The 21377-nt window shown below is 36.1% G+C and overlaps 1 protein-coding gene across 1 annotated transcript; it reads left to right on the top strand.

Annotated features, from left to right (window-relative positions):
• Positions 1 to 19947: 19947 nt before the first annotated feature.
• LOC120781709 lies at positions 19948 to 21072 on the top strand. Its single transcript, XM_040113941.1, has 5 exons — positions 19948 to 20061; positions 20126 to 20315; positions 20385 to 20453; positions 20514 to 20772; positions 20835 to 21072. The coding sequence occupies exons 2-5, from the start codon at positions 20166 to 20168 to the stop codon at positions 20846 to 20848; spliced, it is 492 nt and encodes a 163-aa protein (XP_039969875.1). The 5' UTR covers positions 19948 to 20061; positions 20126 to 20165; the 3' UTR covers positions 20849 to 21072.
• The last annotated feature ends 305 nt before the right edge of the window (positions 21073 to 21377 follow it).

Consider the following 21377-nt stretch of genomic DNA (forward strand, 5'->3'; position numbering starts at 1 on the left):
GATCAGATGATAGATCAGTACATGTATCAGCTATTATGTGCGATTTATCTATATTTTTGATTACAGCAAAATTAATTAAATATGGTATTTTGTTACGATCACTGGGCCAATATTTCGGCCTACCTGGATATATTATTTCAATGATATTATGCCTTTTATAACAGTCTTTAAATTGGTTGTCTGTAATTTTAAACAGAGGTGGGCAGTACATACACATCAAATTTAAGTCCCAGCAGCGACTTTTTTACAAGCATATATTGCGGCAGCATTTAACTGTGCTGCAGCATGAGATTCTAATGCGTGGGGATTTGATTATTGGCGAGTTAACAACACCGCTCCAGTCGTTTCTTCTTTTCGCTACGTGGCGCCAATTGGATATTCCAAGCGAATCCAGGTCCTTCTGCACCTTGTCCTTCCACCTTTGCTTCCCCTGGCGGGTACTACGTCGAGTACTTTCTGAGCTGGAGTGTTTTCTCCCATTCGGAAGACAGGACCTAGCCAGCGTAGCCGCTGTCTTTTAATTCCCTGGACTATGCCAATGTCATCGTGTATCTCATACAACTGATCGTTCCATCGAATGCGATATTCGCCGTGCCCAATGCGCAAAGGACCATAAATATTTCGCAGAACCTTTCTCTCGGAAACTTGTACCTTCGACTTATCAGATGTTGTCATCGTCCTTGCCTCTGCACCATATAGCAGGACGGGAATAATGAGTGACTTATAGAGTTTTGTATATGTTCGTCGAGGGAGGACTTTACTCAAATTCAGACATCGCGGCGTACTGGCAGCTGCTTTTCATGCTGTCAAAAGCAGCTTTAAAATCGACGAAGAGGTGGTGGGTGTCGATTCTCTTTTCCAAAATTTGTCGCATGGTTGGTTGTTTATTTTCCAGGTCTAAAGCCACACTGATAAGGTTCAGTCAGTTTGTTGGCGATTGGCTTTAATCTTTCACACAATATGCTCGATAAAACCTTACATGCGATGTTGAGGAGCCTTATCCTACTGTAGTTGGCGCATATTGTGGGGTATCCCTTTTTGTGGATTGACCAGAGCACACTTAAATTCCAATCGTTGGGCATGCTTTCGTCCGACCATATTTTACAAAGAAGCTGATGCATGCTCCTTATCAGTTCTTCGCCGCCGTGTTTGAATAGCTCGGCCGGCAATCCATCGGCTCCCGTCGCTTTGTTGTTCTTCAGGCGGGTAACTGCTATTCGAACTTCTTTATGGTTGGGTAATGGAACGTCTGCTAAACTTTTTCATTGGGGGCGTTTCTACATGGTGGGTCCCAAACCCAGCACACAACCCTGTGGAGGGGATGTTTCGCCTTCTCAATATAGCTCGCCTTCAAACGGATGTTCTTAGGCTATCCAGAAGTTACTTGGTCTAGCACCGAAAGTGGTGAGCCGCTTGAGCCAGTGCCCCCGTTAAAGGTTGATTTTTATAAAGACAAAAAACCAGTTCAAATTACATTCAAAATAATACTTAAACTATTATTAATGTTTTGTTTGGGGTTTTGATTCACAAGATATTAAGTAAGTGGCAAAAGTGCTTGTAACATCTCAAAGTAAATTGAAAACAAACAAAGAGAAAGCAGTGTACACTTATTGTTATTAATAAACATAAACAAATTGTGCACAAAACAAAAAGTAAAAAGCAATAATGAGTACTGCTCAGCCTCATCTGCAAGGCTGTAGACATTCTTTAAATGCCTACTTCAGCTTTGTCGAGCCAACAAAAGCAACTCCTGGCAAAAACAAATGTAACGGCGATGAGGAGTCATCGCAGCGATCAGCTGAAAAGGAAACTAAGCAAACGCGAAGCAGCAGAAAACAGCAATCGGGCATACACAAATGCTCTGATAGCAACCAGTATTCAGGTACCAGCAAGCACCTGGACAGCAAAGGAAAACAGAATGCATGATGAGATTTTACCAAGCAAAACAAGATCATCTGCTTAGACTTATTTATACGTATGACCCAACGTGAAGATTTGGCAATTGCCATTCAGCAAGTTTTATGTGGACATTTATTAATTTTATTACAAAAGAGTCAAACTCAAACATTTGAGTTTTCTAATGTAGAGTGTCAAGAATAGACAAGAACATCAAGGTAACTTAGAAGAATAAGACAAAGTGTCCGATATTTTTAAAGTCTAGGATATTTTTCGGTGACCGGCCGAGTTTCGAAAAAAGTATCAATAAAATATTAAAAGGCATACGAACACACAGTTATTGCGGCAAAGTACTTTGGTATTTTGTATACTATTCGTAACAAAATAACTGCGTTACGAAATTGAATTACGTACATAAGAATACAAATGACCATCATAGCATAAGATTCTAACCAGTCGGTAGAAAAATTTCATTAAGTCATTTACATTTAAGCTTCTAACATTGATTCTTAAGCTGTTTAGAATTAGGCAGGGCATCGGAACAACTGATGACCAAGCTAGACAGTCTTACGTACTTCTCATGCATCGTATAGAGACAGCAAAATATATTTATAAATCAACCCAATAGATTAATGAGAGGATAACGCCAGGTTCAAACCCCAACAACCTGCATTTTCAGGCTAGACAGTTCCTTCCATCTATCGGGTGATTTTTTTGAGGTTAGGATTTTCATGCATTAGTATTTGACAGATCACGTGGGATTGCAGACATGGTGTCAAAGAGAAAGATGCTCAGTATGCTTTGACATTTCATCATGAATAGACTTACTAACGAGCAACGCTTGCAAATCATTGAATTTTATTACCAAAATCAGTGTTCGGTGCGAAATGTGTTTCGCGCTTTACGTCCGATTTATGGTCTACATAATCGACCAAGTGAGCAAACAATTAATGCGATTGTGACCAAGTTTCGCACTCAGTTTACTTTATTGGACATTAAACCAACCACACGAATGCGTACAGTGCGTACAGAAGAGAATATTGCGTCTGTTTCTGAGAGTGTGGCTGAAGACCGTGAAATGTCGATTCGTCGCCGTTCGCAGCAATTGGGTTTGTGTTATTCGACCACATGGAAGATTTTACGCAAAGATCTTGGTGTAAAACCGTATAAAATACAGCTCGTGCAAGAACTGAAGCCGAACGATCTGCCACAACGTCGAATTTTCAGTGAATGGGCCCTAGAAAAGTTGGCAGAAAATCCGCTTTTTTATCGACAAATTTTGTTCAGCGATGAGGCTCATTTCTGGTTGAATGGCTACGTAAATAAGCAAAATTGCCGCATTTGGGGTGAAGAGCAACCAGAAGTCGTTCAAGAACTGCCCATGCATCCCGAAAAATGCACTGTTTGGTGTGGTTTGTACGCTGGTGGAATCATTGGACCGTATTTTTTCAAAGATGCTGTTGGACGCAACGTTACGGTGAATGGCGATCGCTATCGTTCGATGCTAACAAACTTTTTGTTGCCAAAAATGGAAGAACTGAACTTGGTTGACATGTGGTTTCAACAAGATGGCGCTACATACACACAGCTCGCGATTCTATGGCCATTTTGAGGGAAAACTTCGGAGAACAATTCATCTCAAGAAATGGACCCGTAAGTTGGCCACCAAGATCATGCGATTTAACGCCTTTAGACTATTTTTTTGTGGGGCTACGTCAAGTCTAAAGTCTACAGAAATAAGCCAGCAACTATTCCAGCTTTGGAAGACAAGCATTTCCGAAGAAATTCGGGCTATTCCGGCCGGGAAATGCTCGAAAAAAGTTGCCCAAAATTGGACTTTCCGAATGGACCACCTAAGACGCAGCCGCGGTCAACATTTAAATGAAATTATCTTCAAAAAGTAAGTGTCATGAACCAATCTAACGTTTCAAATAAAGAACCGATGAGATTTTGCAAATTTTATGCGTTTTTTTTTTTTAAAAAGTTATCAAGCTCTTAAAAAATCACCCGATATAATTAGCATACTACCAAACCCAGTATACATCTCAGAAAATCAAGTAATTTTTTTGGACAGCCACAAAACGCAACTAAAAAAAGACTGGATAGTCGCACTCATTTTCACTGTCGCTTATTTACTTCGATGGCATGAGTCTTGCCCGCTGCGTTCAACATTTAATTCAACCGGAAGCCTGCACGTCATCTAATTTCACCCGTATACTGTCTTGTCTGCGCGCCGTGGATTTCAATCGCACATACATACATATGTATTTGCACGTAGCGAGTATATTTACATTTTGTTTACATATTTGATGGTGAAATGTAAAATATGAAAATTACATTTCCAAAAGAAATATATCCAAAAACCAAGATCATGTTTTCTTGGCACCGTTTAAACATGGTCCTTCGAGCCGGTAACTAACTAATAAGCCAAACATTAAGAAAGAAACAAGTGAAGAAATCATCAAACTAGAATCCACTCCTTCAAATCGGTTGTAGGTTCATTCGACACAAAACTGAAAGATTTCCTTATTAACCAGTACGAAGTCTCTGAAAGTGTAGATAAAAAATTGACTAATTTCTTAGAGCTCTCCAATTGAAACAGGTGCATATTGAATAACATCGGCAGCGTGAATTAAAATTTTATGGACTGACGAAGGAAGATTTTGAAGTTTATTTCCTTGGACGATCTAGCGCAAATCTAGTGAATTTAGGGTTGATGGAATTGATTCCTTTTGAAATTGAATTCGAACAGGACGGCGACAGTGGGTGAACGAAGGTTTGGAGTTTTTCCAATTTTGTTTGGTCTCTTCATCATTTTCCGATTTTATTATCAGTTGTAGAGGGACATATATCATGACAATTAAATTATTGACTTCCGAATATTCCAAAGTCCAAATTTGAGCCGAAACAAGGATCACATCTTTTTGCATAACTTAAATCGATATATAAAGGAAAACATACCTCTCAAAAGGGCACTTATAAAACAATAGTTTAAAACAATAAAACAACATATTATTATATAAAAAACACTTTGTTATATAACGTATATAGTACCCTTTTTCTCAATATTCATTTCGATTTATGGCGATCAAACACGATTTTATATTGCAATTTAATTTATTATAAGAGATAATTGTTAAGCTATTTTCACTGCATAGCGTGTTTCTATTGTCTCACTTCTCTTGCTTTTCGTAGCACGTACAAGTGGGATAGAGAAAAAATGTAATTACCGTTGGTTTTATTGATTTTTTAAGCTAATAGCTGATACAAACAGTGGTAAATTTCAAACTTTTATTTTTTATTTTTGGCCTATGAAATCGATCAATGTGAGATGGTCCTTTTTTGCTCGGTACATTCTCACCTCGTAAATAAACAAACATAAAGAGTATTTTATTAAATATAGTAGTCTTTATACAGTTTAATATCATGGTGGAAAAATTTCAAATCGATCTTCTAATATCAAATCCTACTAAATTGAAATAACATTATAACTTGTAGACGAGCGGGTACACATTCTTTATTGCAATGTGTAAGACTGTATCCAGTTCGTGAATTGAATAGAAAAATTTCCAAAAAAAAGAACGATGTGGACCAAAGTTTTGAGAATCTTTCGATAACTTCTTCTGCAGTGACTTCAATTTATTGATGCGTGTGCAGCATCGCCAGGCCGCTCAATCTATCCTGAAACATGTTCGTCCTTAGCCACGTTTCATGGGGCGAAGTGTCTAAAAAGAGCCTGCACAGCTCGCATTCGTCACAGGGAATGTACAGAATATGCGCAGGAAACTATCAATTATAGGGCAGTGATCAAGTTCATCTTCAAACGTCGCACAAGGTTGTCATTATCGAAAAGGACTTTGAATCTATCTATCAAGCAGTCAATAAGGCTTTCCATTTCTTTGGTTTTCAAAGCGCATACTTTTTCTGGAAGATCGATCGATTCTTTCTGAAGAATCACGCTGAGTGAAAGAGTTAGAGATAGAATATCACATAGACAAAAAATCGCAATTATAAATTGAAATTTGCACACGTTTGCGATAAGTATCGTTGCATTTCCTCCTGTTTCCTTATTTCTCCAGTTAGTAATTCCACTATGTTAGAAAACTTAGAGAGTAAACCGCAGACAATGTACGAGTATCAATGAAACATATCACAGATGGAGCTGAATGCAAGATCTATTTCAAGTTCTCTATCAAGCCGCGTCGCCTCAAATTTAGTTCTCTTTTAGTTACGGATCTGATTAAATTTATTAACAGTTTAATCTGCATACTTTGCTACACTTTGTGACTTGAGTGGTATCTTAGCATTATTTATTACGATCAAAGATGGAGACAGTCTTTAATTTTGTTTCTGAAATAAAATGGCAAATTTCTGGATTATATTTTTGTTATTTTATATTTTTGCAGCGCAGTTAAATTACTAATAAGCCATTTAGCCTTTGAGGGGGTAAATTTACTCCCCTCTTCCCTCCTATGAATTGCTATGAACATATGTATGTATATATCCGAAAATTGTTTTTTTATATGTATATTTGTATGTCGTTAGAAATATGTATGTTAAGTATTAATGTTATATATAAATGTAGATATATGTGTGGGAAGTGATGACAGGACAACACTCACCATACTTACCGAATACAACACTGACTTACGACAATACGCAACACTGACAATAGGGACGACTAACCTGTGGGAGTTAATACTTTAACTTTTAACCACAACCTTATGTTTCAGTAAACATTAAAGAAAAATCATCAAAACAACTTTATCTTAGAGCAATAGAAGCGCACTATCAGTACAACAAACAATAACAACCCAAATAGTTATTTACTAGTAAACAACCAGCATCTCAATAGTATGAGCAGCGATAAGCATAGCATACATTTGTATATAAGCAACTGGAACAATAGCTTTGAGGTCACTTTATCATTATCGACTGCCGAGTAACAAGTTACCACTTGTAACACTTGTACAGTTTAAGTGTAATATATTCAATATTGAAGTACATGTGTATACGGTGAAAAATTATACAAATAAAAGATCATTCAGAACCAATCTCATTGGCTGATTTAAAATTATATATTTATTTTATTCCTAACCCGAGTAAATAAATTAACTGGCGCTCAACGTGGGGCAGCAACAAAAAAGGATCATCAATAATACCCTTAGTCAGTCTGCCTGAAAGGGAAGAACCTAGTCCCTGGAAACGAATAAAGGATTCATTTAAACCATCCAAGAAGTTTACCAGTGCATCATCCCACACAACGTCAATAAAAAGGGATTCAAAAATCCTAATACGACAACCAATTGCAAGTGAAGGATCAATATACCATCCTTGGCAAACAACACGCTTTCATAGAAAGAATACAATATCAAGCAGCGCTCCAACAAATAAATCAGCAAGATAACTGAACCAGCAAATTTAATTGCATTAACCAACGCAGTCGCCGATCTGCAACGACATTTATCCGAACTACATTTAGGAAGAAGTGCAACCATTCCACAACGAATAGAACAAATATGTTCCTACACCAGACCAGAAGAAGTGGATCTGAATATGTTTAAATCAATAACACAATTTAATGGTGATTACAACGAATACAGGGATTGGTGGAAAGTAGCAACCACATTAATGGAAGCATACGACAATTCCAAGGACATAATATATATGCCCAAGCATTAATAATGATCAGAGGAAAAATTACTGGCAAAGCACCACAGATCCTGATCAACCACAACGTAAAGAGAAACATCATCGATAGGCTAGACGATTCCTATCCCGACAAACTACCAATATACGTTCTGGAGGAAGATATGACGAAAATACAACAAAAAAAAAAGTACCATTGCATGTACATATATTAGAGAATCTGAACCAAACATTGAATGTAATGCTATCCAAGATTGAGATGACACACAAGGAAGAACGAATAGTTTAAGTATTGACACAAGAAATCCAAGCTAAAGCAATCAGAACATTCGTCACAGGACTGAGAAGTGTAGCTATCAAGAATGCCATCTATGCACGAGCCTGCACAGCATTAGCAGATGCCTACAGTATCGCCCGTACAATGCAACATGATTCACGCCATCAGAACCTCGAGTACATTCCACGATACAACCATCATCAGAATCATAATTTCAGCAATCAACATCAGAATAATTATTCTTGTCAACAACAACCCCCAGTTGAACAAGATTTCGATTTCTTGATAAGAATTAAAGGTTTAAAGCCAATGAAAGCAATGATAGATTCAGAAAGAAATGTATTAATTGTGAAAAAGAATAAATTAACAAGAATAAATTATATGATAGGAGAAGAAATGTATAAAAAAGAAATAAATGAATTAATGAAAAGAAATGAGCAGAGTAAAACATTACCTTACGTAACTAGATTAGAGGTAGAAATCGGAACAGAAACAAATAATCCGATTTGGGTCAGACAGTATCCATACTCCCAAGCGGATAGAGCATTTGTAGAAACTGAAATAAAACAAGTAAGGAAGGCCTAAGTTCGAGTGTCACCGAACATTTTATACTCTCGCATGATAAAGCGATAATCGAGATTTCATTATCCGTCATTTACATATTTTTTATTTTGCTGTAAAATTAATAAGATTCGTAGTTCCTGAGATATGGTTTTTGGTCCATAAGTGGGCGACGCCACGCCCATTTTCAATTAAAAAAAAAAGCCTGGGTGTAGCTTCCTTCTGTCATTTCTTCCGTAAAATTTAGTGTTTCTGACGTTTTTTGTCTGTCGGTTAACGCACTTTTAGTGATTTTCAACATAACCTTTGTAAGGGATTATTATCCGATTTCTTCCATTTTTGAACTGTATATGGAAATGCCTGAAGGAAACGACTCTATAGAGTTTGGTTGACATAACTATAGTTGTTTCCGAGATATGTACAAAAAACTTAGTATGAGGCGGGGCCACGCTCACTTTTCCAAAAAAATTTACGTCCAAATATGCCCCACCCTAATGCGATCCTTTGTGCCAAATTTCACTTTAATATCTTTATTTATGGCTTCGTTATGACACTTTATAGGTTTTTGGTTTTCGCCATTTTGTGGGCGTGGCAGTGGGCCGATTTTGCTCATCTTCGAACTTAACCTTCGTGAGAAATACGTGTACCAAGTTTCATCATGATATCTCAATTTTTACTCAAGTTATAGCTTGCACGGACGGACAGACGGACAGACAGACATCCGTATTTCAACTCTACTCGTCACCCTGATCACTTTGGTATATATAACCCTATATCTGACTCTTTTAGTGTTAGGACTTACAAACAACCGTTATGTGAACAAAACTATAATACTCTCCTTAGCAACTTTCTTGCGAGAGTATACAAATTATTAGATAATGAAATAATTTAGCCAAGCAAAAGCCCGTACAATTCACCCATATGGACAGTTTCTAAAAAAGGGAATAACGAGCAAGGCAACCCAAACAGACTCATGGTTATTGCCTTCCAGAAGTTATATGCACAAACAATCGATGATAGATATCCCATTCTGGACATGACCATGATGCTCCAAAACTTAGGAGCATGTTAGATTTGGAATCAGGATTTCATAAAATTAAAATAAAAAGAAGACAGGAAAAAAACATTATTTTCAATAAATAATGCTAAATATGAATTTCTACGACTACCACTTGCGCTGAAAAACGCACCGTCGATCTTTCAAAGATGCGTTGACGACATCCTCAGACCATTCATAGGAGTATGCGCATTAGGGTGCACCTTAGCTATACGGGAGAAAAAAAAATATAGCGTACAGGGCATCACACCCCCCCAAAAGTTGCATTAGAGTATAATATTATGCTCTGCAAAAAAATTTGGCGATTGGATAATGGGAAGACGTGCCGCAACGAGGGTAAAGTGACCATGTTTTACAAATTTTGAATAACATATTCACTTTACCCTCGTTGCGGCACGTCTCCCCATTATCCAATCGCCAAAATTTTCTCCCGAATAGCTACGGTGCACCCTAATGCGCATACGTGTATATAGATGTTGTCTTAATATATTCAGCTAACCCTGAACAACATATGAAAGATATCACCAATATAATACACACTTTACACGCAGCCAACATGAAAATCTCGGATGAAAAGTCAAAATTTTTTCAAAGACAGACAGAATTTTTAGGACATATAATTAAAAATGGTAGAATTACAGTAGATCCAGGAAAAATAGAAGATATAGATAGGTACCCTACAAATTTGAAGGACTTAAGATCTTTCTTGGGAATCACCTCATATTATAGAAAATTTATAAAAGAATTTGCATCCACAACGAAACCATTAACACTCTACCTACGAGGAGAGAATGGTAATATTTCAAGGAATAAAAGTACCTCAGTACATGTAAAATTAGATGACGAAGCACTTAAAGCAGTTGAAACACTAAAAGATAAACTAAAAGAACAAATAGAATTATTCCAACCAGATTTTGGAAAAGGATTTGATTTGACTACAGACGCAAGCAATCACGCGATTGGAGCTGTGTTGTCACAAGGCAAGAAACCTATAGCATTCATTTCACGTACGTTAACGCGAACTGAACAAAATTACTCAACAAACGAAAAAGAAATGTTAGCAATCGTTTGGGCACTCAAGAAACTTAGGAATTATCTGTATGGTCTCATTAGTAATACTACTATTTACACCGATCGTCAATTCCTATTTTTTCCAATATCAGAGGACAACCCAAATTCAAAATTAAAACGATGGAAAAATTTTATAGAAGAATACGGAGCAAAAATTAAATATATTAAAGGAGAGAGAGTAAACGTAACTACGAACGACTCAATACACTCGGAGAAATCATCCTCGTCAATCAGAATTAAAGATGTCAGCGCTCCACTGAACCAATTTAAAACACAAATTGTGGTAAAAAATGTAAAAAAAATGCATTAGAAAGAGCATCAAATTTTGCAAACCACGAGAGATTTTATGTTAATTACGTCACACCACAAGACTTGATAGATACACTAACGAAAATTATCAAACCTAATATCACGACCGCATTTCACACTACACTAGAAATGTATGAAATTCATGATATTATAAACTCTTCATTTAATATAGAGAAAAAGGTTTTTTGTCAAAATCTATTAAAGGACATTACGAGTGAAAAGGATAGAGAATATATAATTAAACTTACGCATAAAAGAGCACATTGAAACGCAAAAAATAATACATTAGAGATACTAGAAACATGCTATTGGCCAAATATAAAAAATGATGTAATCCGACTAACTAGAAATTGTAGCATTTGTAAAGAGAACAAATACGAACGCCACCCGACGAAACAAGTTTTTGCAAAAACACCCATACCCGAAGTTATAGGCACACAAATACAAATGGACATATTTGAAATCGATGGAACAATGTATGTATCTCTCATGCATAGATAAATACTCAACGGCATAATTGAAAATAATAACAAACAAAGACAAATTAATTCCAACTTTGAAATATTGATGAAAACATTTAATATTGGGAGGATTAAACAAAAAGTTATAATGCAAGAATTATACAAGGAGTTATTTCACTTAACTACGATAAATAATTTCGCGAAGAACGGAAATTTTTATTCAGCAGCAATAAATACGGACGAGATTGAAAGGATATTAGAAAAGGAACAAACTAGTATACCGGTTATTGACATACTCGAATATGCAGACACGTATATAGGTAGATTAGACGACACTTTCATTGTCTATACTAATATTACAAAGAGGAAATGTTTGTTTTTTTGTTTGTTTGTTTCGAATAGGCTCCGAAACTACTGAACCGATTTGAAAAATTCTTTCACCGTTGGAAAGCTATACTATCCCTGAGTGACATAGGCTATATTTAGTTAAAAAAAAAAGTAGGGTTCCTTACCAAAACTCCGATAATGTAAAAAAAATACCAAAAAACTTTCTTTAATCGCGAATGCTGCGAAAACGAATTAAGATATAACAAAGTGATATACTACAATTTTGTAGAACTTATCATTATCTACAAAAAACGTCGCAACATTATACCTCTAACTATTATAGTTTTGTCACAATAAGCGATTTTATATTAAAAAATTAATTAAAATACCACCACTTGAAAAGGCTCGAAATAAATGATTTATTATTTAAGATCGCTTCAAAACCTTTATATAACTTTTTGAATTATTAGATTCTGACATTCCATTCAAAAGATATCACGAGTTAAAAATGTTTAAAAGTCGCTCGGCGGCGAACTATGCGTTGTAGAGTTGTAGGCGTCAGGGTTAAGACAAAGAATGTATAATAATAAGAAGGAGCAAAGGTTAGCTGTGCTAAAATATTATTTGACATTGGGGAACATCGAAAAAATTTCGAAGAGTAATCGAAAAAATTTCGAACAGTATGAAGGAACACACCATTCAAAAGGGGAAGCAAGCCAATGTTTACCACTCTATAAGGGAACTTGCCAATTGCCAAGAAACTACACCACACTATAAGGGTACTACTCTATAGAAATTGCCCACGCAGATGTTCTTTGATATGCGCATAAGGGAAAATTTGAATAATGTGTATTACAAAAAAATAATTATAGCGCAAATAATCAAATAAATAGTAATTAAAATGGAAATAAAATAAAATGAAATAAAAAAACAAAAAAGTCAAAAAATATATACATATTTTAGAAGTTCATGTAGGCTTTGAACCCGAACAAAATATTTGGAGGTGCAAAATGTTGATCAGTTAAGCACACAGCACCAAAGCCAACTTTGGAAGTAGAGAATTTATTGTGGTATACGTACAATAAAAGCGATATATACTCCTCTACCCAAATTTTCCACCACTTTATGAAGGAACACGACAAACTACACCACATTAATAAAGAACATGAAAAATGTCAATGTCAATATGTATGCAAAAATTCAATGCCCTGGATTGGGTGAAATTGCGCCAAAATAAGAATACTGATTTCAATGAGAATGTTGACTTTATGCATATGCCAAAATCCAATGAAAGAGAGTATGCTTTGGATTGGTTAATTTTTAACGGCTAAAACTGTTGTAATAATTGGAAATGGTTAAAAAGCAATAAATTGGTGTGAAATTGCGCCAAAATAAGAATAGGAGAGAGAAATGAGAATATTGATTTCAATGAGATTGTTGATCTCAATGTTGCAATAATGTACATATGTATTATATGTATATGCAGTGTTATTATACATTCTTTAGTTAAGATCACTCGCGCGGTCGGCTCCCTACTGAATGGTCGTGTGCGGAATTAAAAAAAATTGTCGCTTGATAATATTTTGTCGCTTGATAATACTTCCTTTTGTAGGTAACTAAACCCATTCAAAAAGTTCTTTTCAGATCTAGACCCATATATATAGCACAGATATTGTACATTTAGTTATCCTAAGAAATGAATTGAATAAGTTTTATGATTTAATTTTAATAAATAGGTTGTAGTTTTGTATGTTGTTATAGTAGGTAGTTGTAAGAACCTCAAAGATTAGTTTAAAGGCGTTTTTTTCTTTTATCATTTAAAAAAAATGCCCAAAAGATCAAGATCTCAACTTTCTAGAAATAATTCCCATGCCAGGGCCACAAAAGTATGTCGAAATAAAGAATCTTCATCTGAAACTGAAAATCGTCTTTTAAGTCAGAGAGAATATGTGGTGCAATCGCGTGCCAGAGAGTCGAGTACCGAGCGTTCGCAACGGCTCGCTGAACAAAACATGAGAACCTCTCAAAGACGCGCGCGGGAGTCCAGTCTTGAGCGTTCGCAGCGCCTAGCTGAACAAAATTTAAGAACTTCTCATGTGCACGCGCGAGAGTCAAGTACTGATCGTTTGCAGCGGCTTGAAGAGCAAAATTTCAGAAGTATAAAATCCCGCACTAGGGAATCAAGCTCTGAGCGTTTCCAACGCCTTCAAAACCAGAGAGAACGACAACAGACTTCAAGAGCTAGAGTTCGCAATCGAGTTGTAGCTCACAGTAACAGATCGGCTTTTAAATACGATCCACAGATTGATTATGCTCAACAGTCTTCCGTCCAAATCGGCGACATGAATAAGATTTGCCCTAAGTGTTCTGGGTAGATGAAACTAATGGTATGTGTTGTGCTTCTGGAAAAATTATAATCCCCAATATTCAAGAACCACCACAGCCAATAAAAAATCTTTTGACAAATAATCATTCGCTATCTAGAGATTTCCTAACCAACATCCGTAAGTACAATAGCCTTTGTCAAATGACTTCGTTTGGCGCCAAAGAAATAAGAGAAGGTAGTTTTATGCCAACTTTCAAAATAGAGGGCCAGGCATATCATCTTATTGGTAGCCTTTTACTACCATCAGGCCAAAATCCACAATGCTTACAGATATATTTTATTTACACTACAGTTTTAATCCATTACATTATTACAGGGACTTATTTAGCCAATATATTGTCGATATGATGGCAAAAATGATATCGGAACGATTGAATTACATATGTCGTAACCAACAGAGACTAAGGGCTGAAGAATACATTCATCTCAGAGACGCTTTAAATCAAGACGGAAATGTTGACCCATCAAATATCGGTCAGCGCGTAATCTTACCATCTTCATTTCCACGTTACCTGCATGAAAAAACACAAGACGCGATGACGTATGTCCGAAACTACGGGAGACCAGACTTATTTGTCACGTTTACGTGCAATCCTGAATGGCCTGAAATTAAAGCGGAACTAATACCTGGTCAGCGATCTTTCGATCGTCATGACATCATTTCAAGGGTGTTTCACTTAAAAATGAAGAAATTCATAAAATTATTCAACAAAGATGAAATATTCGGCAAAGTGAAATGTTACATGGTGAGTGTGGAGTGGCAGAAGCGAGGTTTACCACACTGTCATATGCTGTTTTGGCTAGAGACAAAAATCCAACCAGACGAAATTGATAGGGTCATAGTTGCGGAACTTCCCAACCAACAAAACGATCCAATATTGTACGATATCGTAACTAAAAATGCACGGACCATGCGGAGAACATAACTTAACAGCACCATGTATGAAAAACGGAATTTGCACAAAAAAATACCCGCAACGAAACTCAAAACCGGAGATGACGGATATCCAGTATATCGTCGTCGTGATGCCGCAAATGGAGGTCAGAGCGCTTCGCTCAATATCAGAGGCAGTAATTTCACTATAGATAATAGCTGGATTGTTCCTTATTCTCCACTTTTGTGCAGGACGTTCAATGCTCACATAAATGTTGAGTACTGTCACTCAGTTCAAGCCATCAAATACATTTGTAAATACATAAATAAAGGATCGGATCAAGCCACATTTGGCGTCAGAAACCCAAATGATGAAGTGGAAAACTACGTGAATGGCCGCTACATAAGTACTTCCGAAGCTGCCTGGCGAATATTGGAATTTCCGATCCACGAGCGACATCCTACAGTCTTGCAGTTAGCTGTTCACTTAGAAAATGGCCAAAGGGTGTATTTTACCGCAGAAACGGCGGAACAAGTGGCCCAAAATCCACGTAAAACAACTTTGCTGGCTTTTTTTGAGCTATGTAATGAAGATGAGTTCGCAAAAACACTTCTATACCACGAAGTCCCGCAATACTATACATGGGTCAATAATAAGTTCACAAGAAGGAAGCGTGGTGAGAACGTAGTTGGCCATCCAGGAATAAAAAAAGATGCAGCTTTAGGCAGAGTCTACTGTGTCCACCCTTCTCAATCCGAGTGTTTCTATCTTAGGATGTTGCTACATCACGTACGGGGCCCAACCTCATTCCAGTACTTGAAAACCGTTGACGGAGTTCTCAAAGAAACATATCAAGCTGCTTGCCGTGCTAGAGGTTTGCTAGAAAACGATGACCATTGGGAAAATACTCTGAGAGAAGCTTTGCTTTCTCAATGTTCACAACAACTGAGAGAATTGTTTGTAGTCATACTTTTATTTTGTCAGCCATCGGAACCATTAAAATTATGGGACATTTTCAAAGACAATTTATGTGAAGATATTAGACACAAAATCAGACAGCAAAATCTAAACTTCACCTTACCATACAATGAGGAAATTTACAACCAAGGTCTGATACAAATAGAAAATAAACTGATGCAATTAAATGACAAAAGCCTAAGGGAATTTGGCTTACCATGTTCAGTTCGTACAGAAAACAATGGAGCAGAGACAATGACTAATCGCTATGATACACATAATTTGACCGCTTTTGTTAATGAAAACCTACCAAAATTAGTCCCAGATCAAAGAGATGCTTTTGAAACTATAGTCGATAGCGTCATTAATGACAAAAGAAAAGTTTTCTTTTTGGATGCACCCGGTGGAACAGGAAAGACGTTTCTTGCTAATTTGATACTTGCTTAGATAAGAGAATCGAAGAAGATAGCAACAGCAGTTGCTTCCTCAGGAATTGCTGCAACTCTCTTGACGGATGGAAAAACTGCTCATTCTACTTTTAAACTTCCGCTATCCGTAAATCTTGAGCAACAATCTACATGTTCTATCCGCAAAAATGGACCTCTTGGTAAATTACTACAAGACGTTTCATTGATTATGTGGGACGAATGCACGATGAGCCATAGAGCACATATAGAAGCCGTGAACAGAACCTTACAGAATCTAAGGAACTCCTCTGCAGTCATGGGCGGGATTACTTTTGTTTTTGCGGGAGATTTTCGACAAACTCTCCCCGTTATTAACAGAGGTACGCGAGCAGATATCATCAAGGCATGCTTGAAATCGTCACCCCTATGGGCTTCAATTGAAACATTGAAATTACGAACGAATATGAGAGCTCTTGTTCATGGAATCACTGATAGCGATTTCCCACAACAACTGCTAAAACTTGGAGAAGGAATTTTTCCCACTCCAAATTTAAGCGATTATTGTGACATTCTTCTGGATGAGTCCCTAGGTCAAATACTCCATAATTTGGAAAACTTAATAGATGCTATATACCCTGATACCGAGAATTTGCACCAAAAGGACTTTCATTGGCTATGCTCTAGGGCTATAGTGTCTCCTAAGAATGATACTGTTAATAAAATAAACAATCTAATAGTTCAAAAAGTCCCCGGCCAAATTAAAACATACAAATCAATCGACAATGTGACTAATATCGAAGACGCAGTCCATTATCCACAGGAATTTTTAAATTCGTTGAACCTTTCTGGACTGCCACCACATGAGTTGTCGCTAAAAATCGGAATCCCAATAATGCTTTTAAGAAATTTAAGCCCTCCGAACATGTGTAATGGGACGAGGCTGCTTATTAAAGAGTTAAAGGACAATTTAATTGTAGCAACTATTATTACTGGCCCAGCAGCTGGTCAACTGGCTCATATACCGAGGATACCGATGATCCCGACTGATCTGCCAATCCCATTTAAACGGCTGCAATTTCCGGTAAAAACATCTTTCGCATTAACGATTAACAAGTCTCAAGGTCAAACCTTCGAATTAGTAGGGATCGACCTGCGAAAGAAATTTTTTACTCACGGTCAAATGTATGTTGGACTATCGCGGGTCGGAGCCCCTGAAAATCAATTTATTTTGTTGCCACAGAATAAAACAACATCAAATATAGTTCATAGGGAAGCTCTAACACAATAAAAGGTTTTTCTTTTGGGATTATGACCTCCTTGCAATAATTAAAAATATAAACAAAAAAACCTGATATTGAGAAAAAACAAACAAAAGAAACGTATTAAACAAAAAAATTAAAACGTAAAAAAATATAAAAAACACTAATAAAATATACAAAAACAAAAAAATATAAAACAATGAAAAAAGTACAAAAAAATCTTAAATCCTGAAAATCAATTTATTTTGTTGCCACAGAATAAAACAACATCAAATATAGTTTATAGGGAAGCTCTAACACAATAAAAGGTTTTTCTTTTGGGATTATGACCTCCTTGCAATAATTTAAAATATAAACAAAAAAACCTGATATTGAGAAAAAACAAACAAAAGAAACGTATTAAACAAAAAAATTAAAACGTAAAAAAATATAAAAAACACTAATAAAATATACAAAAACAAAAAAATATAAAACAATGAAAAAAGTACAAAAAAAACTTAAATAATATATAAGAATTAAATTTCATACTTTTTTTTAAATTCGACGCAAAAAATTGTGAATATTTGTGTAAATGTCATGTTGAGTGCCCGTGCGAAGCCGCTATGTGTATGTAACAACATCCACTGCAATGTTCACAGTTTTTCTGTAATGTCTTTAGCATCAGCATTGCATCCGTGCGAAGCCGGGGCGGGTCGCTCCTAGTAATTTATAAATATCCAGTCATTGAAAAGAAATGCACAACATACAAAGTTACTCCATTATCCTATAGTCAAGGCATATTGGATATGAATAAAATCGTATGTAAATGTGAAGATAAAATAATATTAACATCTAAATGTAAAAATAATTTAAGTAAATATATTTGTAAACATTGTGCAATACCAATGATCGAAGGTTTTGAAGCCCATTGTAATTTTATCCAAGAAAATAACGCACCTGTTATAGATTTAGGACATGGTAATGTCGTATTACAAGGAAAGCATATTTTAAACGAAAAATCAATTGAAGGAATGAATTTAATCCAATTTAATTAAACAATTATTATTGACTCTGAAGTATTCCACAACCAGAACATTGAAATCAGAAAACGAATATCAATTTGACAACATTAAAAAATTAAATAAATTTTTAATACCATTTGAAGAACACCCAATCAAGAATATGTTCATAACTATAGGAGTACTTGTAGTCCTAGGATTAGGTATATTTGTAATATTCAAACTATATCTAATTTATCAAAAAACTGTATATCTGAGAAACTACAACGCTGCCATAGAACGTGTAGGAATGACTCATCTACTCCAGACTCAATTATAGATCAGGAGATCTATTTTTCACAGGAGAGGGGAGAGTTAATACTTTAACCTTTAACCACAACCTTATGTTTCAGTAAACATTAAAGAAAAATCATCAAAACAACTTTATCTTAGAACAATAGAAGCGCACTATCAGTACAACAAACAATAACAACCCAAATAGTTATATACTAGTAAACAACCAGCATCTCAATAGCATGAGCAGCGATAAGCAAAACCTACATATATGTATAAGCAACTGGAGCAATAGCTTTGAGGTCACTTTATCATTGTCGACTGCCGAGTAACAAGTTACCACTTGTAACATTTGTACAGTTTAAGTGTAATATATTTAATATTGAAGTATATGTGTATACGGTGAAATATTATACAAATAAAAGATAAGTCAGAACCAATCTCATTGGCTGACTTAAAATTATATACATACATATGTATTTATTTTATTCCTAACTAGTAAATAAATCAACTCGCGCGACCCGCTTATGTAAGCGAACGGAGCATTTGTAATAAGAAATGTATACACTCTGAAATAATAACAGTTAATTCAAGTGACAATTGCGTTTTGTTTAATGGGCGATCCCACATTTTTCGAAAATTAAATAAACGTAAGAACAGTTCGGTGAAATACTTAGGAGCAGTAAAGCATGCGTCAAAACGTTTTCTTTTTTAACACAAAGAAAAATTTTATAACGGGAAAGAAGCCGCTTAATATATACGGACGTGTAACGGTATCCGAAAATGCAGTAACATCAAGTCAGTAGTGCGTTTCGGTAACCCATTTCGATCGATGTTCTCCACTCAAATTCTCTATTTGACGTCACTCTCACTCAATGTGTTTCTGTAAAATAATTACTCGATTCAATCGATAGTCAGCTGATATGTTCCATTCCATTTCAGTAGGAATGCTCGATTGAAAGTGTTTCTGTAACCAAATTGAATGAAATACTGTCGATTGGTTTTCTCACTTCCATTTGAGGTGATGACAAAAAAATTTTTCGTTAAATTCAAAATGGAATTAGTTGAATTTAAAGCAAATGTAAGTATATTTTTGTTAATATATTATATATGAATAGTAAAAAAAGATTTGATGCATTTTCTTTACAGAGAAGTACGTCGTGACGTGTTACGAATGGCCAAAAGAGGCGGTTACTGCACTTAATGCAGCAGCACCGCAGCGTTGGAAGGGGCCAATTTATGAAACCAAACGCGAGGAAGAAGCACGAAGAGGTTTGGGCTGCCGTTGCTGGAAAAAGGTAAAACTAAAATATTCTTGTGTATATCATTACAATTTACATATGTGTGTTGGTTTTTTTTTAGTGTTGGATAGACTGAAAAACGGCAGTCAAGAAGCTGCGCAATGCCCACAGAGCGTTCGCCAGACGAACTGGAAACCTGTCGTTGCAGGACGGTCCAAAACCGTTGGATGCCATGGACCGGAAAATTCTGGAGTTTTTTTTCCAGCGACATGGTGGACGGTGATGGGCTCACTCCCGAAATTGGTTTGTCGGTGAGTAACGTCTGTCAAAATTTAAAGTTGTGATTATAAATGTGATAATAAAATTGGTGTATATTACAGACAACAGCTGAAATGGTCGATGTTACCATTGAGGATGAAGGTGATGCTACTGCCAACATTAGGTTGGACGTAAGTAACATATTACAAAACTAAAAACTAAGCTATTTAATGATCCGTTCGGAATTCTAGGCAAACGCGGACAGTTTGGACATCTTCGAAGTGGAGGCACTTGAAGAGGTTGCAATGGGTCAGGTGCTTGAGGTTGTGCCAAACAAACAGCAACCCAAACAGCGCACAAACCAAAGCTGTGTGGAAGAGGCGAGCAGTCTCATTGAAAATCACCATGCGCAGCTGAAAGAGATTTTGGAGAGACAACACAAAGAGCACATGAGTGTTTTAAATGGAATTCACGATACACTGAGAGCTCTGCTGGAAACCATGACGGGAGGTAACAATTTGCGATAAACTATGTACGTTCTTTAAATCTCATAAATATTCCTTTTCTTCTAGCGACTGTTGCATAAGGAGTAGGCACAGCAAAATATTCATATTTTCCAAATATTTTATTCATTGGTTGGGGCCAAGGCTTTGCGTATGTACACAAATAGCAGTAGCTGCTTCAAACGGGGTTACATAGTTGCGCTCCAATTGTTGTTGCATTGAAATCTATTCCCGGAAGGACAGTAATGTTCACTACAATCGACTGTTATTATAATATATATTATAAAAAATAAAGAGTTAAACATAATTTGCAAACAGTGTCATTTAGAGTGTTCCTCATATTTTTCTGAATACCACTGTATGTGAATTAACTACAAAAGTGGTTTCTTAAAATAGTATTTCGTATAGCTCTTCCTTCAATGAAAATAAACTTTTGTAACTTTTCGCATTATAATAATAGTATTTTGTATAGATATTAAATTCCTAAGAGCATTGGAAGACAATGGACCCTAAACAGATTTTAGCATTGACATTGGACGGACTTTGGAAAATTTGGAAAGGTTGTGGTTAGTAGCTAGCGAACGGAAAACCCTACTGCAAGACAGATTGCTG

Source organism: Bactrocera tryoni, unplaced genomic scaffold (genome assembly GCF_016617805.1).
Source record: "Bactrocera tryoni isolate S06 unplaced genomic scaffold, CSIRO_BtryS06_freeze2 scaffold_7, whole genome shotgun sequence".
Classification (NCBI taxonomy): Eukaryota; Metazoa; Arthropoda; class Insecta; order Diptera; family Tephritidae; genus Bactrocera; species Bactrocera tryoni.